At 34.4% G+C, this 20,709-nt stretch overlaps 1 protein-coding gene across 4 annotated transcripts in view; it reads right to left on the bottom strand.

Moving 5' to 3' along the window:
* Positions 1–763: 763 nt before the first annotated feature.
* The window catches only part of MIER3 (MIER family member 3), an 80,371-nt gene continuing 60,425 nt past the window's right edge, over positions 764–20,709 (bottom strand). For all 4 annotated transcript variants that reach the window (XM_072958650.1, XM_072958651.1, XM_072958649.1 and 1 more), the window contains 10 exons: positions 18,019–18,153; positions 16,677–16,797; positions 15,635–15,720; positions 15,372–15,444; positions 13,217–13,368; positions 9,989–10,070; positions 8,558–8,652; positions 5,093–5,220; positions 4,867–5,009; positions 764–4,756 (listed from right to left, as the gene is read on the bottom strand). In XM_072958650.1, coding sequence (XP_072814751.1) covers positions 4,299–4,756; positions 4,867–5,009; positions 5,093–5,220; positions 8,558–8,652; positions 9,989–10,070; positions 13,217–13,368; positions 15,372–15,444; positions 15,635–15,720; positions 16,677–16,797; positions 18,019–18,153 — 1,473 coding nt within the window. In that variant the 3' untranslated portion in view covers positions 764–4,298. The remainder of the gene's footprint in view (positions 4,757–4,866; positions 5,010–5,092; positions 5,221–8,557; positions 8,653–9,988; positions 10,071–13,216; positions 13,369–15,371; positions 15,445–15,634; positions 15,721–16,676; positions 16,798–18,018; positions 18,154–20,709) is intronic.

Raw genomic sequence — 20,709 nt, 5'->3', positions numbered from 1 at the left:
CTCCCTCCCCTGAAAGCCTCAAACACCATGCTTTTATGTGCACTTGGCTGCACTCTTGGCTGTATTCATAACACCAGCCTGGTGCTTGTCCCTCTTTGAAGGCGCTTCTGTGTATGTGTCCACCAGAGAGCCCTGCACATTAAGGCTCTTTGGTGTCTGTGAATGAAGAAATGTGATTTTCAACAAGCAACTGAAGCAGAGGAGTCAAGGTTTTTATCCTTGTATCAAATCTGCCATTATGTGCAATCTTATCACTTATATTAAGAATGGAACTAGATAAAGCTCTGGTCAGAGCAAGTAAAATATGAGGACAAACTCGTGCAATTAGGTTGAGATATTTAGCTTGAAAAGATGAAGGCTTAGGGAAGATATTTCTAGATAAGGAAATTAGTTTACTATAAATATATTGTCAAATAATAACATCTGATCAAATTTTAGATTTCATGTCTTTCTAAATGACGTAATTGCCAAGAACAATGTTTCAAACATGAGAGACATTCAATAAATACTTCCTGAATTAAACTGAATGTATGCAGAATCCTCACTTTGGGATGGCTAAAATGTTATAGGTGGAAATTTATTTTAGAGGATTTAAAGAAAGCTTATTTTTCTACCAACTTTATTACTTACCTAGCAAATATCTTATTTACTATATCTAAAACCAACTTAACAGAGGTTAATATCTACCCATGTGTTATAGCTTAAGAGTCATTAAATAAAAATCTATTTGTGGCAAATACTCACACAAACCAAGGAAAAAAAAAAGATTTCCAGATTTTTATTTCTGGAACTGTACACCAGGTATTAAAGTACAACAAATACAAAATAATGCTCAAAAAAATCAGTGTTTATGTACAAATATTAAAATCAATGCAACAATAGCAACTTCCTCTTGAACATCTGATACTAAAACTTGTTCTGATTGTCACTAATTAATCTCATACTCACAGGGTACTTATTTCAAACTGGGACAATTGGAATCACTGGTCATCTAAGAGGAATTTTAATATCTACCATATTTAACAATAAAACTAATAGTTTCCTCCTTTTAGTGAAAAAATTAAGAACTTTTTAAAAAACATAGTAATGTCAATATTTTTATAAATTATTTCAATTTCCATCTGTAGACAATGTGCTTTGAAACTCTGGGCAATCTCCTTGGTGGTCAGGTTTATTTGTTAGTTTACATTCAAAGTTGAAATATTCACTAGAGACTTTGGTTAAATTAAACAGTATCACTATGCTCTATTAGATCTGATGTTCTCAAATATTATGACCGACAATTGTAAAAATTAAAAAGGAAACAAATGCACAATTCTTTGACCTAATTGTATACAATTTAGTATTTTTTAAGCAGTATTCTACATCCTTCAAGTAAATTCAGCAGTTGACCATGACAAGAGGAAAATTAAACACTGAAAAAGCTAGCATGAAAAAGTGGAGTACGACTAACAAAAGTAAAGTATTGCTATAATCACAGCACCAGTTTCACTTCTAAATGAATCCGCTGTCCTCTTCAAACCCCCTGTACATGAAAGACACATCAGCCAACACTGCAACTGCTCACCGTGGATTTTTGGTTTGTTCATACGAAAATAATGTGACAAAGGAAAAAAGAAAAAAGAATTTATCACAGTTTGTTATAAGAATTGTGCTTAACACTTGATAATAAAGGCATTATTGTTTCTCCATATGATTGCAAATCAGTTATTTTCATGCTTTCAAACGCAATTCTTCTAATAAACAGCAACAAATTCTCTGTTAAGATGCTCAAACGGAAAGAAAAAAAAAAAGACCAGTAAGTCCAGATTTAAAAGGAAATTCAATAAATAGCTATTTTACATGAATAAAGTCATAGTGGTACAATTTATGAATGTCACATCAAGCATGCACAAAAATGGTATTATACATGGAGGAAGCAGTCAGAAAATATTGAATTAGATCTAAAAAGATATGAAGAATTTACATATATATACAAAAATCTTGCAAATTATTGCCTCATTTTAACAAGGAATTGAAAGTAAACGTTACCAGCTAGTTAGAGCTCTCTAAGAGGCTAAAATCAGACTGGTGTTTAAAAATCTATTAAACTAGCTGGAATTTCTTTTTCTCTCATATCATTTCTGGATTTTGGTCAAAAATCTTTATTTAAATAACTAAAGTGTCCATTCAACTTGCTGATAATCAAAACTTTAGATAAGAAACACTGTTTCCATCTTATATCAAGATCCCAGCAATGCATAGATAAACTGAATATATTACTGCATCAGCTACTGAGAATGGGCATGTTCATTTAAGTGCAACTGGTATTAGCATTCAGTCATCTTTGTGTAAATTATTTTATACAGACCAGCCACTGTAAACCCAGAGTAAAAATTAAAGTTATAACAATGGAAGATAATGGCCAGTATCTTACTAAATTATAGGTGTACTCATTTTTAACAAAAGAAATCAGGTTCAAAGTTTAGCACGACACCACAGCAATAAGAAGCTGACAACTTGGATAAAAATATCTGAAAGCAACACAGAGCCCAGGCTACCCATTATTTACTGTGTGCATACAGGAATGCTAGACTTCAGATGTATAAATTAGAGATGGACTATAAGTTATTAATTTAACTACTTTTGTCCACTGTGCTAAACTAACTTTTATAGTAAATGTGCTAATGCGTAAACACTTCAAAGCAATCTTCATTAAAATGCTGCAAAGAAAAACAAGAATACACATCATCCAAAACTAAGGATGTCATTGCAGTTCACAGTTTGTGTAATAAATACCCTCCCTTTCCATCACTACTAAGGTCACTACATTCTATCTACTCATCAGCACAACCTTGAAGCGATTTATACTTAAAAATATCAGCAATGCAGCCAAACACTTAAGTTTTTTGCAAAGCAAGACAACTAATAGAAATTGAAAATTTTAATTAAGACGGTGCAAAAAAAAGTAAAATTCTGTATTTTAACTGAACTATAAAAGCAAAGCTTATCATATCCTAATACTGCATTACATATTGTTTGAATTCACCTTATAACTTAAAGATGCATTTCTACAGAGCAAAAATGGCCAAAGTTTATGACAATGGCTTCTCATTCACAATGTTTGGAATAAAAATAAAACTGAGTTTGAGATGCATCTGAACGTCAAACACTTTTTAAAACTTAAAGTGGTAGCGTACCATTCTATTTCAGCTAGGAACTCACATTTTTCTTGCCAACTGTTCAAGCTAAACAGTTAAGTTTAAATATACTTCAAGGTTCTACTGCCTTATGTGTAAAATCGAGAAATCCCTCCTAACTATTAACACTCTGAACTGCAGTGCTACAAAACAACTTAAGAGGTGTCCCAAAATGTAAACCAATGAGTGGCAACATCCTAGGCTTTGTAGACTGTGCCCTGCAAGTCAACTGCCTCAGGATAAACTAAAATATCAATGACCAGTATGATTTTTATGATTACAATCTTGATAACGGTGGACAAAACCCCATGTGAATACCACATCTTCAAATGCCAAATTTTTAGCCAATAAATGAAGTTACACAGAAATCTTCTGGCAGTAAAATGACCAATTCTGTGTAAGGTAGACCTGGTCTAAAATTCTGAAACAGGATCCAAGCAAGCGTCTTCATAATTTGCACACAGTTCCTCGTGCTGGCTTCCATAAAGATGGACTTGCTGTTTTGTAAACTGAAGTGCTCTAGTTGAATAACATGAGAGAAGTTTCCATTTTAAAAAAATCCTTGCATGTTTGTGCAGTTTAAAGAAACCTACCCCTGCTTTTATTTAATTAAGAAAATAAAACCAAAAATGCTACATTAAGCAGGGATCGGGATCGGTACCTGTAAACATTGTTATTCCACTGCATCCATTACGGCAAAAGGAATTTACACGAAAAGAAGCCACTCCATTCAGTTCAGAACATCTGTGCTGGTTTTGAGCTGGTGGCCTCTGTCTACAGGTTTTAAAATTGGGAGTGAGGGCAGTGGGAAACAGAAAAGAATAGAAAAAGAAGGGAGTAGGGAAGAGGTACTGGGGATGAGGAAGAGATAAGCAGAGCTTAAAGCTGCACCAGAGTTCAATCTTAGTTCCCAACTCTGCTGATCATAGTTCATTTCCACATTTATGGATTGAAAATGAAAATACTCTTGATAAATCAAGATATAGTTCTATACATACTGACATCACTGATGTCATAGTGAAAAAGGTTCAAACTTCCAGTGAAAGACTAAGCAAACCTGATACTTTCCTCAAGTTTACTGGTACTGCACACCCACTGTTTCCGGGCCCCTCACTTGAGTCACTCAGAATGAAGGGCGGCATGCTGATGCAGGGCGTGGGCACTGATGAAACCATTGGTCTCGTTGGCAGACAGACTGCCAAAGTCAGCCACAGACACGGCCATCTTGGCACTGGTGATATGATGTGTGTGATTTTCAAAGTCCACACCCAAATTATTTACAGAAACCTCATTCATGAAGGATTCAGGAACAGCAATGCCCATTTTCAATCTCTTTGCCGGTCTTTCTGATTCTTCACTGCACATGTTCATGGGGTTTAGCTCTGAGTGGTAAAATCCAGTCTCAAATAAATTAAAACAATCACTTTCCCCATTGCTGGGCAGGGTGAGTAACTCCTCCGTTACAACAGGCACATGATTTACTTGTCCACGGGGTGTGTTTCCCAGTGGAGGAAAGCTATCATCCAAACAATTCACATCCGTTGGACTGCAGACGGTCGCTACACTGTTGGTCAAAGCTAAAAAGAAATGGAAAATGATTTCAGTAAGTGGTCCTTTGTCATGCAACAAAAGGGATATAATTTTGCCCCAAGCTATACTAAAAAATGCAAAAAGATGTTCATTTTACCTGTCAAGTCACTGGCAGTGAAAGAGTTGAGAATGTTCAGCTGTTGATCAGGAATAGGCTCAGGTCGGTTAGCAGTTAAGGCTGAAGAATTTACTGTCCCACCCAGAGCTTCTGTTTCATCTACCAAACGATCCATATAGTCCCTAAAAAACACACCCCAGTAATTTTATGACTGCATATCACAGTTAAAAACAAAAGTCCCTGATGTCAAGCCCATAGTACTTACGTAACTCCAGGGTGATGGTTATATCGCTTCTTTCCAAATCTTGTCTGTTGGGCAAAGTAATCATAACGTTCAGATTTCTTCCACATATAGTAGAATGCTACACATTCGGCAACTGTTCTAGTTCTCACCTAAAAAAAAAGTTGGATTTTTAAAAATCAACAAATTCTATGCATTTTTTAATGCAAAAGTTTTTTTAACACTGTAATTTCAACCCATTGGTCTTGCTTTCTACCCCCTCAATTATGAAATTCTGGACATTGAATTAGTGAACTGTCTCTACGTTTACACTATTTAGTAATAAAAGCCCAAGGCTTTTTATTTAAATTATAATGTAATAATAATAATAAATGTGTACAGAGAAATTATCTTAAATCTTTACTGAAACTCCTAAAACACTGGCATCCTTTAGTTTTCTTCACGGAACTTTCACTGTGATTCTGACTTTAGCAGGAGTCCTTCCTAATCCTAAGGGATCTATGAATGGGCTTCACTGGGATCTACTCATTCCCAAACTGCATGCAGGTACACTTCACTGGGGAGAAGGGTGCAGCTTTATTACATTATTCAAAGGGTTCTATGACCCAAAAGAAACTAAGAACGCTTGACAAACAGATCAGCACTTTACCTCATCTGGAATTTAAGATGATTGCCAGCTAAAGGCAAGATTTTTTCCTCCATCATGCATTTGGCTCTTAGCTCCAAAAGAGTTTGGTAAAAACAACAACAGTAACAAAATTTGAGCCTCATTCAACTTGGCTCCATATCAAGACTAGGACTCTTCTAACAATATATAGCTCTAGGTATGAGTTCAGACATACAGACAAAATTCTGTATCTTTACCCAATAAGCTTTTCCTCCTGTTTAATCAGTACCCAACAAGGAAGTTTCAGTATCTCTATCGTAGTTAGTGAGCACACTGTGAGATAAAGATCGTAACATGGGAATAAGCTTTTTAAACCAAGAAATAAAGTGTACCTTTCAATAAACGTATTAACTCTTTAAGTCTTCCAAAAGAATGTAGGCTTCTTGGGAAGAGAGGCCTTTCCTGTCTTATTCATTGATGTATCTCTAGTGCTTAAAACAATGTCTGGTAAATGATAGAGCTTAATTTGTGAAATAAATGGGTACATTTCCTAAGTCATTGCAAAACTGAAGTTTTATTTCCATTTAAAAAGTTAACGCAGACTTCTTTAAAAATGTTTTATCTATTCGCTAAATTAAACACTTCATCTCATCTTTGGGAAAACAACAGGTTTTCATAAATACTAAAAAGCATGAAAGTATTCAACATTATACTGGAAGATCTAGCTAATGCAGTAAGAAAAAGAAATAAAAGGTACACAGTTTGAGAAGAAAGAAAACTCTGCAGATGACATGACTGTCTATACAGAAAATCCTAAAAACTAATGAATGGAATTAATAAATGATTATACCAAGGTTGTAGGATATAGGGTTAATATGCAAAAGTCAACCGCTTTCCTAGATAACAGCAATGAACAATTGATTCTTGAAACTAAAAACACAGTATCATCTACATTAGCACCCCAAGAAATGTAATACTTAGGTATAAATCTTAACAAAATACATGTCAGATCTACATAAGGAAAACTACAAAATTCCAATTAAAAAAATGAAATATTTAAATAAATGGAGAGATAGTCTATGTCCATAGATAGGAAGACTGATTACTGTTAAGGTATGAGTTCTTCCCAACTTGATTTATAGGTTCAGTGCAATCCCAATTAAAATTCCAGCAAGTTATTTTGTAAATATTGGCAGACTCATTCTGAAGTTTATATGGAAAAGCAAAAGATCCAGAATAGCCAACACAATATTGAAGCAGAAGAACAAAAGTTGGAGGACAGACACTACCCAACTTTAAGACTTACTAATAAAGCTGCAGTAATCAAGATAGTATAGTATTGATAAACAAATATATTAATGGAACACAACAGAGAACCCAGAAACAGACTCACACAAATACAGTCAACTAACCTTTGACAAAGGATTAAAGGCAACTCAATGAAAGAAAGATCATCTTTTGAATAAACGGTACTAGAACAACTGGACATCTACATCCACCTTTCACAAAAAAAACTCAAAACAGATTACAGACCTACATGTAAACTGCAAAACTATAAAAGCTCCTAGAGGATAACATGGAAGAAAACCTGGATGACACTGGGGATAGTAATGACTTTTCAGAAACAACAACAAAAGCACAATCTATGAAAGAAAAACTGGTAAGTTGGACTTCATTAAAGTTAAAAACTTTTACTCTGCAAAAGACACTGTTAAGAGAATGAAAAGATAAGCCAAAGACTGGGAGAAAATATCTGCAAAACACCTATCTGATAAAGAACTGTTATCCAAAATGTATAAAGAACTCTTGCAAAAACAAACTACCCATTTAAAAAAATGTGCTAAAGACCCTAACAGACACCTCACCAAAGATGTATAGGTGGCGAATAAACAGATGAAAAGATGACCCACATATGTCATCAGGGAAATGCAAATTAAAACAAGATACACTATACACTTTCTAGAATAGCCAAAATCCAAAACAATGACAACACCAGATGCTTGCAAGGATGTGGAGCAACAGGAACTCTCATTCATTGCTGGTGGGAATGCAAAATGGCACACTCTGGAAGACAGTCTGGTAATTTATTATAAAACTATTCCATACCATCCAACAATCACACTCATTGGTATTTATCCAATGGAGCTGAACACGTCTAAAAAAATACCTGCACACTGATGCTTATAGTTGCTTTATTCGTAATTGCCAAAACTTGAAAGCAACCAAGACGGCCTCCAAATGGTGAATGGGTAAACATATTGGTACACTCATACAATGGTATATTATTCAATAATAAAAAGAAATGAGCCACAAAAAGGACAAACCTTAAATGCATATGGGAACTCTCTATACTTTCTTCTCAATTCTGCCATGAACCTGCAACTGCTGCAAAAACTAGTCTTTTTTTTTAAAAGTGTGTGTGTGTGTGTGTGTGTGTGTATTCTAATAGGTTGGGATAATTAAATAAAATATACTTTGCTTATTCTCTTTGTCCTAAGAACACAGGATTCTAAAGTATTTTGCTGAGTAGGTCAGTATTTTATGCCTATTGCTTTCTTTTTTGGGGCAGGGGGAATTAGGTTTTTATTTATGTTTTTAGAGGGAGTACTGGGGATTGAACCCATGACCTTGTGCATGCTAAGCATACACTCTACCACTTGAGCTATACCCTCCCCCCATGCCTATTGCTTTTTAAACTAGATTTTATATTTTAGAGTAGTTTTGGGCTTACAGAAACTGATCAGAAAATAACAGAAATGTTAATGGCAGGGGAGCATTAACAAGTTATAACTTTTTTCCCCTACTCAAATGACTTATAAATTGGTTGCTTATATTCATCGTAATTACTAAGCAATTTCTCTGTACTAATTTGCCTAACTTACCTTATTCTTCTGTATAAGATGAAAATCTTTTCCAAAAAGCATCAGCGCATGTTCAAAGCTCCGGCATTCTTCTTCTGTCCATGCAGTCATTCCTTCTAAAGAAATTTTAAAACAAAATACAATGGCCTCAAAACTCTTTTATATGAATCATCAATTTACTTTCAGTATGTTTTCCCTATAAAAGGCTAAAAACTTATACACACACACACACAAGTTCTGTATGTATAGATTTTAGTTAGGATTACCAAAAGTATGCCTATTATATATCTTATCAAAAAAATCTAGAATACTAATATAAATACCAGTTTTGTTCCTCTGCATGTTGGGATAAAAATTTAACGATTTTTTCTATAACTTATGCTCACAGTTTTTCAGATTTTTTTTAAACAATGAGCATTTTTTTTAATTAGGGGGAAAAAAACTTACATCAAAACAGTAAGTTTTTACATTGTAACTGACTGTACTTCAATTTAAAAAATAAATTTTTAAAAACCCCGTAAGTTCTTTAGAGACCATAAATAATCAACACATATTTATTTAAAGTCGATTTTCAGAGTGCTATACTATAGAAATATAAAGGGAATAAGAAACAGCCATGTTCCCAAAAGACTAAATCCAATTCAACTTCCCACAGATGTTAATGTTGATGAATCAAATCTACTTGGGGCAGAGGAGACCTGAAGTACCTCATTCACAGTGGAGACCAGATCCCCAAAATCAATACAAAATGTATTTAGTTTTCAGAGTTTGAGAGCTTCAAATATTTTTTTTCAAAGAAGCAGATTTTACAAGGAAGTATTTCAAAATACTATCTCAATCTACAAGTTTTAAATGTACTATTTTCAGCTTTTATATTTTTCCAAGCCATTTATATAATATTACTAAGTATTATTTCATTCTGTGTATACTTAATGAAAGCTATGATGCATGCAATTTATATAATGACAAAAATACTTAAAGTTAACCATTTTCCCTGACACAAGACAAAACCTAAGCACTGCAAAAATGTTATTACATGATTACTAAAAATACACTTCTTACAATAAGTTCAGTGGGATATATTATACATTTTTTTTTCATCTTTAATCTCTTTTTCATTTCCTGACAACATTTTTTTCCAGTGAAATCATAAAATCATTCTTATTCATTACTTTGGATATATTGTCATCTCTGGGGTCTGCTTTGCTCGTTACCAACTATTTCTTAAAGAAAATGGAGGTGACCCGGGGGTAACTAATTTGTATTTGAACAATTTCCGCTATGTCTAAAATTAGAGGGCAAGAAAAGGAAAAAATTATTTGCTATGAAGATGAACACAGATCTTACACAAGTGTTACAGGATTGCTCCATCCTCTATGATACTTTTCTTATTCTGATCCCCAAATGACCATCCCCTGTCACCTCCCTCTCTTGATCCCAAGTGTTTCTTACCTTGAGATGCCTTTCCATTGCAGCAGTACCTTTCAATTGCTTCCTTTATATTATGGTTGCACTTGAGAAGTTCATATAATGCCTAGGGGAGAGGGAAAAAAACTATTCAATAAAAATTACTGAAAGTTCATCCTTAACAGCATTTAAGAAAACCAACAAAAAAACGGTAAATTGTTGAGAGTCCTACCAAATACCAGCTGAAATGCTCTCTAATTTCAGGACATTTGAGAATATGTTTGCCCATACATTTACTCTACATAACTATCCTGTAGACTGACTCTAGTATCCATAGTGTTTGTTCACTCTCATACCACCTCTCAGAAGTCATCCACCAGTATCATTCTTGACTTTTTTTTCAGGCCTTCTCAGCTAGAGGAGTTCCCCTATTTTAGATGATTATTTCTAGTTGGGAAAAATTAGAATTATGATCCTGTCTCTTGATATCACCTACTCCCTGCCCTATAAAGTTTTAATAAAAGAGAACAATAGCATACCTAGAATATAGAAGGACCAATACCTTAGTGACTGGAGTATAATGGTCTTAGTTATTTCCATCTACTATGGAAGATACTGTATTTTTAGAATTAGAATTTCTTCCTATTAAATCTGTTTGGAATTATAAATATACTAAATAATCACTAACAGAACTCAACTGAAAGTTAAATAATAATCCATGTCCCCAAGTAAGTTTCAAGAAAGGGAAGGACGGCTCAATATTAGTAAACCTATTAAATACATCCACAGGTTAATAATCAATACATTTATAATCGATCATTAAAGACAATCTGAACAGCTGCTAAAAAAGCTTCAGATAAATCAGTATTCATTTCTATTTTCAAAAAGACAAAAACCACAACAGTTATAAGTAGACAGATACTACCTTACTATGATAAAGGTGGCCTATGTCAAACCAAGGCTGGTTTTATTCTTAATGTAAAAACCTTAAATGTATTCTCTTCCATCAAAAGCAGGCCTCAAATCACTGTTACTATCAAGTATCTCTGAGGATTATGGCTAATGCAGTAAGACATACAATGGGAATAAGAGATGTAACAATGGCAAAGAAGCAGCAAAAGTATAATGATGACTTTAAGACTAGAAAACCTAAGCGAAACAACTGAAAAATCATTATAGTAAATAGTTTCAAAAGCTTGAGAAAACATTTTAAAATTGGTATTTCTCTAAATCAACAATACACAAATATAGATACAATAGAGATCCCACTTACAACAGTGCTAAATACACACACACATATTTAAAGGATAATGCATGTGATATTTAAACAAAAACATTTGAGTGATTAAAAAGTCAAATGAAGAGACTCAGACCATGTTTTTGAAGTAGATTTAATGTTCTAAAGGTACTACTTCTTCCAAAATTAATTTATAGTTTTAATGGAGTGTCAGTATAAAAATCCAATGGAATTTCTTTTTTTTAAATTGATATAGATGCTTCTTTTTTTTTTAAAGTATACTTGATTTATGTTATGTCAGTTTCTGGTGTACAGCATAGTGATTCAGTCATATACATATATATATTATTTTTCATTACAGGTTAGTGCAAGATACTAAATATAGTTCCCTGTGCTATACCTTAGGTCCTTGTTGTTGGACCTTGTTGTTGGGATTTCTTTTCGACAACTGACAAAACTTTGAAGTTCAGTTAATGTGACCTCTCTATGTTACTTGGGAATTCAAGTTTCAGTCCACCTATCTCTGGGTATTCATTAGTCAAGATTAGCCAGACTGGTGATACAGAGTGAAAGGTATATGAGAGGGGTAAAATAATGTCAGAGAGCAAAACTAGGGCATTAAAAAACCTGAAAAGCAATACTCTCATCCTTATCCCACACACCGTCAGAAGAGTGTTCTGTACCTACAAGTATATAGTACTTAAAAAATGCTCCTAAAGCTAACTTACACAATCTTAACAGACATTAACTTTAATCACTTCCTGAATAAAGTTCTACAACAATCCAAAAAATAACTTTATCATAAAATCTGAAAGTCCAACCACAGAAAACGTTTAAATATACCATGGAATATACAGTCATCAAGAATGAAGTAGTATTACCCAATCAAAAAATGGGTAGAAGACCTAAATAGACACTTCCCCAAAGAAGACATACAGATGGCCAATAGTCACATGAAAAGATGTTCAACATTGCTAATTATTAGAGAAATGCAAATCAAAACTACAATGAGATATCACCTCACACCAGTGAGAACAGCTATCATTAAAAAACCTACAAATAATAAATACTCAAGAGGATGTGGAGAAAAAAGAACCCTTCTACACTGTTGGTGGGAATGTCAATTGGTGCAGCCAACAATGGAGTATAGTATGAAGGTTCCTTAAAAAACTAAAAACAGAGTTACCATATGATCCAACAATCCCACTTCTGGGCATATATCCAGATAAAATTATAACTCAAAAAGATACATGCACCTCAATGTTCATAGCAGCATTATTCACAATAGCCAAGACATGGAAGCAACCTAAGTGTCCATCAAAAGATGAATGGATAAAGAAGATGTAGTATGGATATACAATGGACTACTACTCAGACTTAAAAAAGAATGTAATGCTAATTGCAACAACATGGATGGACCTAGAGATCATATTAAGACAGAAAAAGACAAATATCATATGCTATCACTTATATGTGGAATCGTTAAAAAAAAATGACACAAATGAACTTATTTACAAACCAGAAATAGACTCACAGACATAGAAAACAAACTATGGTTACCAAATGGGAAAGGGGGAGGAAGGGATAAATTAGGAGTTTGGAGTTAACATATACACACTACTATATATAAAATAGATAAACAACAAGAACCTACTGTATAGCACAGAGAACTATATTCAATATCTTGTAATAACCTGTAATGGAAAAGAATATATATATATGTATAATTGAATCACTTTGCTGTACACCTAAAACTAAGACAATGTAAATCAACTATATTTCAATTAAAAAAAGAAGTATGACAGAAATCTCAATGACAAAGAAAATAACATTAAGTGATTAAAAGGATATAAAATGGTATCTAAGATAAGATATATGTATACGTATATACATGGTATACAAATATACAAGTATTTTCCAAGTTTTAAAAATCAGAGATAGCCAATTCATATATAAGAAATATTTGAATCAAATATAAGAAAATAAAGAAGATATTATATTAGTTAGCTACTGTTTCAACAGAAATTGATGTATACCTGTTCATTGTCCCTTGTGTGTGTTCCTGCAGAAATCCTATCCATTATTTTCTCACTTCCAGTTCTTAATGAGGTCTCAACAAGGTACTCCTTAACTTTGCTCTCCAAAACCACACCAGGACGCCAAAGTAACTGGTCTTCATTTTCATACACTGATAGAGAAAATCCCATTAACACATTAAAAATAGTGAACACACTCAAAGATGCATACAGACTGCTCTTCCTCTTCCCATACACTGGGACAAGTAATTAACTTCAGGACACCAATAAATTGATTGTCTGGCAAGCTGAGTCTTTCACTAGCAAATGTTTAAAAGAATTTTTTTTTAAACTTTATTAAGGGCCAAGTATTCCAGCGACTAGAGCAAGTAATTTTTTTGGTGGTTGGATTTACTAACAAGTGAGAAGGTTTTCTATGCCTTGTAGTCTAATGTAAAACTGGTAGTGGCCTCTTACACTCTTGTAATGAGGGGTTAAAAATAACCTGTGTAAATTCTTTAATAACTTCACTGGAATTTTCTCTTAACTGCCTAAATTGCTCTATGAAATGTCTAGAGGTTAAAAATTGAAAACAAATAAAATAAACAAAAATAAATAAAAATCAAAATAACTGCCAGTAATGAAATATCTAAGAAAGATATACTTTTCCTTTACTAATTTCTTCCCCAAAAGGTAAATTTTTATTTAAAAAAGGAAGCAGACTAATCAAAAAAGAAAAAGAATGACAAACAGTAAGAAAAGTAAACTTTCCACTTAAGAGGCTAATACGTTAATAAGTGAAATGTCACTAAAACAAACTGTATATTTTATTAATGCAAATACTGCTGCCATCCTCAAAGCTTCTACCTCACACAATAAACTGTGAAATAAAATCCTATTGCTTCAAATGCAATCCATTCTTCAAGTGTACAGTAACCACTAAATACAGCTAATAAAAGAAGTTTACTGAGAATTCACTATGTAGCAGAGACCATGGTAAGTGCTTTATAGTCACAACTGTATAAGGCAGGCATTACCATCCCGATGAGCAGGAAAGTTAAAAGTAAAGTGTGCCTGTTATGCAACAAAACTGACTTTTGAGGTAAGTTTCTGGAACCAGTTTCTTTACTCTTCGGTCAAAACTGAAGTAGTTTTGTTCAAGTTTATTCCCTCAAAAGATAAAGTTTACTTTCCCTCCTGAAAGCACAAAACTGAGAGATATTACCTCCATTTTGTTTAGCCTAAGGACCGAGAGCTGCTGAGTATGTACTTGGCTCCAAGGGTGTGTGTGTGGCATGTGGGTGGGAAGGTGGAGAGACAGGGGCATCTGAGGATGATCAGCTCCTATTTACTTCCCTGGGACAACTGTCTTCTATCACTTGGAAAGCAATTTAGGAAATCATTGTTGCTAGGGGCTGCCAAGGTTACCTAGGTAACCAGTCCTCCCTCCCATTCAATGGGGGATGAACTGATACAGAGAAAAGGAAGAAATAAGAATTCAGGAAGAGTTGTGTCACTGTGCTGCTTTCGACCTCATAACTTCAAAGGATGAATCAACTCATTAAAGAAAAGGTCAAATGCCCCTGGCCAAATCTGCTTGGTTCCCAAGTTCAGCAAGGAAGGTGTACCTGGATTTTCACTTCCCATCACCTCACCTCTCCATTTTTTCAGAATCAGCTATAGTTGGAATCTATCAAAAACTTGAGAAAAACTGATTACACTTAAGTGGGGGTGTGTAACAAAAGAAACAGAATCCTTACATTCCACCACCTTCTCTTCCAGGGCTGGGGCAGAAGAATTTCTTCTAACTTCTTTTTTCCTCAAGAGTTTCTTTCCAAGAGGATCATATCCCTAACATTCTCATTATCTCAGATGATAAGATGCTACCCACTTCTACTGGAGAAGGATATGGGCCAAACAGTTGCACTTGAAGAGCAGCTCCACTAATTTCACAGTTGCTGAGCATACTGGCTAAGAAGCATTGTATGAGGCAGAAGGTGGTTCCCTGAGTCTCCTGGTTAATTTTAATACATTATTCCTAAGTCAGGCCTAATGTTCCCTGACTCCAAATCTCCCTTTACACTGACAAGATGAGTATATAATCAGGTATTTAAATAAACATGCTGAGATGTAACTTGGCCTACCAAGTATTATCAAAATCAAAAGTCTTCTTTACCTTTCTCATTACCAGCATACTCTCCGAGATAAGGCGGAATCTCTGCCTGGTACTGTAAACCAATCATTATTTCCTACAGGAAAATTTAGAAGTAAAAACAACTTACTATAAATGCTGAAAAACAAAGTTTCAACCCATTAATCAGTTACTACAAGTCAAAAGTTACCTTGCAAAACAAAGTTATTTTAAATTATTTCAGAAATGTTTTTAAAAATGACTTTAATCCAAATGGTCTACTAAGTTATGATGGTAACTTAACATACCTTCCTCAGATCTTCAGGTGAGTTACCACTGTCTGTTTCAACATCTTCAACCTCTGATTCTTTATCCCCATCACATGTAGTATTTGCTTAAAAGAAGAAATTTAAATTAAAAAAAAGGTTTTTGTTGCCTATTTTTGCAGTACTTAAAAGAGTGCCTAGTATTTTATTTATGATAATTTATAAAAACTTATTGAATAAATGAGATCAGCACAAATACACTAAAACTCTTGCACTGGTCTCACATTTTGAAACTAGTCAAAACAAGACACTGAAAATACTAAGAAAATGCATAGTATCTTTATAATTATTTGGTATACGGTCAAATAGTTTGGAGAGGCAAGAGGAAAACCACTATGGTCACCTTAAAAAAGAAGGTAAAGCACTGGATTACACTAATCCAGAGTGAGACATACACAAAGAGCTACACACTGAGTCCATCAAAATTATCTTTTTGCACACATATGTGTGTCTTAGATCTTGTTAACTTAACTGTCCTTCCACCATAAAAATACTTGAGAAATATGCAAGACTTATAAAAATTTATTTTTATATAAATTATTATTTGAGTTCATATAAAAAATTATCTCAATTCAAAAACCTTTCAAATACTACCAATATACATTAAGGGATTACACCAAACACTAAAAGGAAAGTATTAAATAAATCACTAAAAGTAAAAAATATTTTTTGAGCAACTCATAGTAGTTTTCAAAACCAGAAAAGTAAGAGCTTTTTAACAGAAGTCCAAAAAGTGTCTATAGAATCTCACAGCTGAACTAAGATTGGTTGCCATAGCAAGAGATGAGTCTTAGGAAAGAATAGGCCTGAGAAACTAAGCAAATGTTTTTATTTTTAAACAGTATATTAGTTTACATGTATCCCAATTTTAAAAAAGGTTATAATCTTATTCAGATTATAATAGTATTTTATTTTAGTTAAGTAAAACACTTAGAATATTCTCATATAACTACTGAATGCGATAAAATGTACTCAAGCCAGAATGTCAACACTACTATTAAACAGTAATGATTGGGTTTCTTACATCGTAAAGGTCTAGGGAAGAAATCGGAAGTTTCATGGGAAGTCACAGATGGTGTCAGATCATCTGCAGAAGACTGAGTTTCCTCGTCATCACCTGACAATAGGTCTTTTGCTATTTCCTCCTATAAGAATAGGAATGCAATGCTAGAGTTAGAAATGATTATATCTCATCAATTCCAGGAAAAAAGTTGTCATAACATTATTCATAAACATTATGGTATTATGATACAATTAAGAACTAGCTGAAACCTCAGTTTTGGGAAAAGTAAACTTGAAATTCTCCTATAATTTACTTCATGTACATAATTACTTAATAACATTTACTATTTAATTATATACAATATTTAACAACTATACTATTATGTACTTACGATATAACAAAAAAATTGCCAAATTTGTGGGTATGCTGAGCACTTATCTGAAGATGCAGACTAATTTTTAGTGAATTTACAATAATAATCTTACTTCTAAGTGGTTAAAAGTTAAACTCATTTTCTGCCAACTAAAATAACTAAAATAAGAAAGTCTCCAAATTCCACTCTTCCAATAATTTTTTAAAGCCCAACTAATGAACCACTGACTAGTGATATAATTTTAAAAGAAACAGTTCTGAATTGATTTTTATGTAAATGTACAGTCAACCTTGTGCCTGGCACATAGTAGGAGCTCACTCTTTGCTGAATGACTATGGTCATCAATATCTGTCGTACATTATTATCACATTTGATTGAAAAGTGGGACCAATGTAACTCACAGGAGGAGGTTCCAAAATGTGGATTCCTCCTCTCCCTGCCTGAGATACGAAAGGCGAGGAAAGCTCCCCAGGGATCCGTCAGCAGAGACCATGACTGTGAACTTCCGTTGGCAGAGACTAGGCCTCCTCTACAACCAGCCTGTGTTAAATACTTATCACTGAGGGCTTGGCTGCTATGGTCGCTGTCATTCCCAGAGCCCAAGAAAATAGAATTTCTCTCCAACCACTCCACACCTAAGCTAGTTTGGTTTGAAAAGTTCTGGGAGATTTATTAACCAATGCATTCAAGGTCCATAGGCTCAAAAGAAGTTAGGGTAAAATCTAAGTTTAAATACAGTATATCTATACAAGAAAAATAAAAAGTTATGGAAGAATACTCAAATATGCAAAGTAATATTAAGCTATTACTACTTTAAAAATAGTGTGATCAAGGCTAAACAATATTCAAGCCAGTCACCAAAATGATAAGAGCAGTGGGTCCATAAGAAGTTTACAATTCAGAATTATGAAATGTGTAAGTAAAAGAAACTAATAAAAAACAGTTAATGGTAACAGAGCTGGATTTTTTCTTCTAAATGCTTGTACTTACTTTGTCTAGTGTCATATCTGGTAGTTCATCTGCAAGTTCACTTGGGGAGCTATTTGCACTGGAATTTGCAACTGCTGAAATTGTAGGTTCATAGCCATAGAATGCCAATAAATCTTCTAAAGGCATGTTTCCTTCCTATTCAAGCCAGAACACAAACATGAACTCAGTAGATGCCACAATTCTGAACCACAGATAAACTGTGACACCATTAATGTTCATAAAGCACATTACCAGAACAGCACTACCAAATCAAAACCAAATTTTAGTTTTGCTTTTTGTACTATGGCCATAAAACAGGATCAAACACCTAGAGCTATAATTAATATATGAACAAAAGCCTAACAATTAACTTCTTGAAGTTTTCATTTGCTAGCATCATTTCACTTTTTAAAAACCTCCCAAATACCTGCTTTAGTGCAGTTTTTTTTTAGCTTTTACACTACTACAAAGATTTGCCTTGAAAACATTTCCAATTAATCAATCAATAACTTCATGTAATTTTTAGCTTGTTTCTTTGCAATTAACAGTTGGCCCCTAGGTTTATTCTCCATGTTAATTAGAAGACACCTAATGGGAAACATCTGCTAAACATTTACTAACACTAGTAATGTTTATATATTAATGTTCAAAACACTTATCCTTTGATATTCCTACTACTGTATCTATATTGTATACCAGCTGTTTTTTTTCCCACAACTGTCTGATGAAATTTGCATTACCACCATCTTACAGATGAGGAAACTGAGTTCTGAGTTTGAATCCCAGGTCACCCAATTCACTTACCGGCTGTGCTGCTTTCATAAAATTACATACTCTGGCTGGAGTGCTGTCTGTGTTATGAACACTTAAGCCATGCCATATAGTGGCACCCATTGTTTCTTCCCTCCATTAATCTGAAAATAAGTGCTATATTTCCTTTTTTTAAATATTTTAATTCAACCACTAAAATACATAGAAATATTTATAACTATCATTTAAAATAACTTCAAGACCAGATAACCACAAACTAATTTCTTAACTATTTTAAAGATGTTTATGTCCACCTACTATTAAGAGATTCACTTTTAAAGCTTGCTTATGGCTTAGTTTTCCCTCTAAGAATCTAAGTCATGAAGCAAACAGCATGAAAACGTGAAGACAGAGCATGCAAAGCATGCCCACAACAGATCACAAAGTGAGCTAAGGATAGCCAGTGATGACTCCCAGACAGCCAACTGGCTATCCACCAGGGCCCACAAGGGACACAAGTTCTGGGGGTCCCAAGAATTGGCCTTTGCCTTTGCAGTACAGAGTTTACATTTTTCACTATACCTGAATGAAATAGTTCATGTTATGAGCTTAGGTATACGACAAAAATCCTCATTTGTAAATTTGCAGTAGGAGATAAGCACCTTTCCAATGACGGTACCCATCATGCTATGAAATCTTTTCAACTTGGGACTGAAATCAGTAAAAAGCTGCTTTGGGAGAACAATAAATTTAGCACAAATTTAGTTGGATAGTCAGGATGAACAGAAGCTCACCCATGTCATGGGAAAACCTCAGGAGTTAGTCTTCTCCCAAATCAAAGATCCCTTCAAAGGTGCTAGAACCACACTGAGAGTTTCTGCAGTCCTGCTCCTTGCAGAGTCCATGCAGTCCATCCCCTCCGGCTCACACTAGGTCTAAGAGGAAACAGGGTTGCAGCCTTTGCCAACCAAAATCTTAGAGTTTCAGATTCCCTCCATGAACTGGGGGAGATAGGAATTTTCACTCATCATGCACTGATAGTCCACTCTCCCATCAACAGAGCACTTACTGGGCTCTAGGAACTATGTGGAGGACAACCGGCTATGGATATAGAAATAAAACTAACGAAAAAAAGAAATCCTTGCTCTCAAGGAATTCAATCTTGATGGAATGAAGTGGTAAGTCAAAAATTATAATACACTGTGATAGCTGCAATAATCAGTTCTGGAATTGGTGCTATGAATTGGTGGGTAGAGAAGGGAAGACCTACACCCCAGGAATAACAGTATGTGGAAGGAAGTATCATACAGAGGGCAAAGATTGAGCTAAGTCCTGAAAGATGAAGAGGCTTCTAACAGAAGAGGGTTGTAGACTAGGGACATGTGGTTCGTCATCAGAAACACTGAGCAGTGACTGTGCCAAGAGGCCACTGTGCCTGGTGCTGGTACGAAACACAGGTCTTGCCTTTCTACAACTTACAGACTAGGGGAGAAAACGGACAATTCACGAACACATTACTGCCAATTATGAAGAGTGCAAAAGAAATAAATAGGGTCCTGAGACACAGAACAATATGGAGGGCCTACTTTCATAGTGTCAGAGGGGAAGACAATGAGTGACTCTCAGCTGAGGCCGGAAGTCTGCGAAGTGACGAATCAATCCTGTGAAGAGCATTCCAGGTAAAGGAAGCAACTCACTTGAGGCCTGAGGGTGGTTTTCCACTAAGCCAATGGCCAGAGCACAGAGAGTAGAATCAAAAAAAAAAAAAACAAACAAACAAACAAAAAAAAAAAGAGGAGAAGAGAAAAACAAGCAGAGGAAGATCACAAAAGGCCTCATGGGAAACAAACTTGGGCTTTATTCCCAGGGCAACGGGAAGCCACTGGAGAACTATAAAAATGGAGTGACATAACTCTTTCTTCTTAAATGCTGGGCAACTGCATGAGGAAAAGTCTGAGAAGG

Source organism: Vicugna pacos, chromosome 3 (assembly GCF_048564905.1).
Source record: "Vicugna pacos chromosome 3, VicPac4, whole genome shotgun sequence".
NCBI classification, from domain to species: Eukaryota; Metazoa; Chordata; class Mammalia; order Artiodactyla; family Camelidae; genus Vicugna; species Vicugna pacos.
Note: the sequence above shows the minus strand (reverse complement) of the source record. Positions and strands in the feature narration are given on the sequence as shown.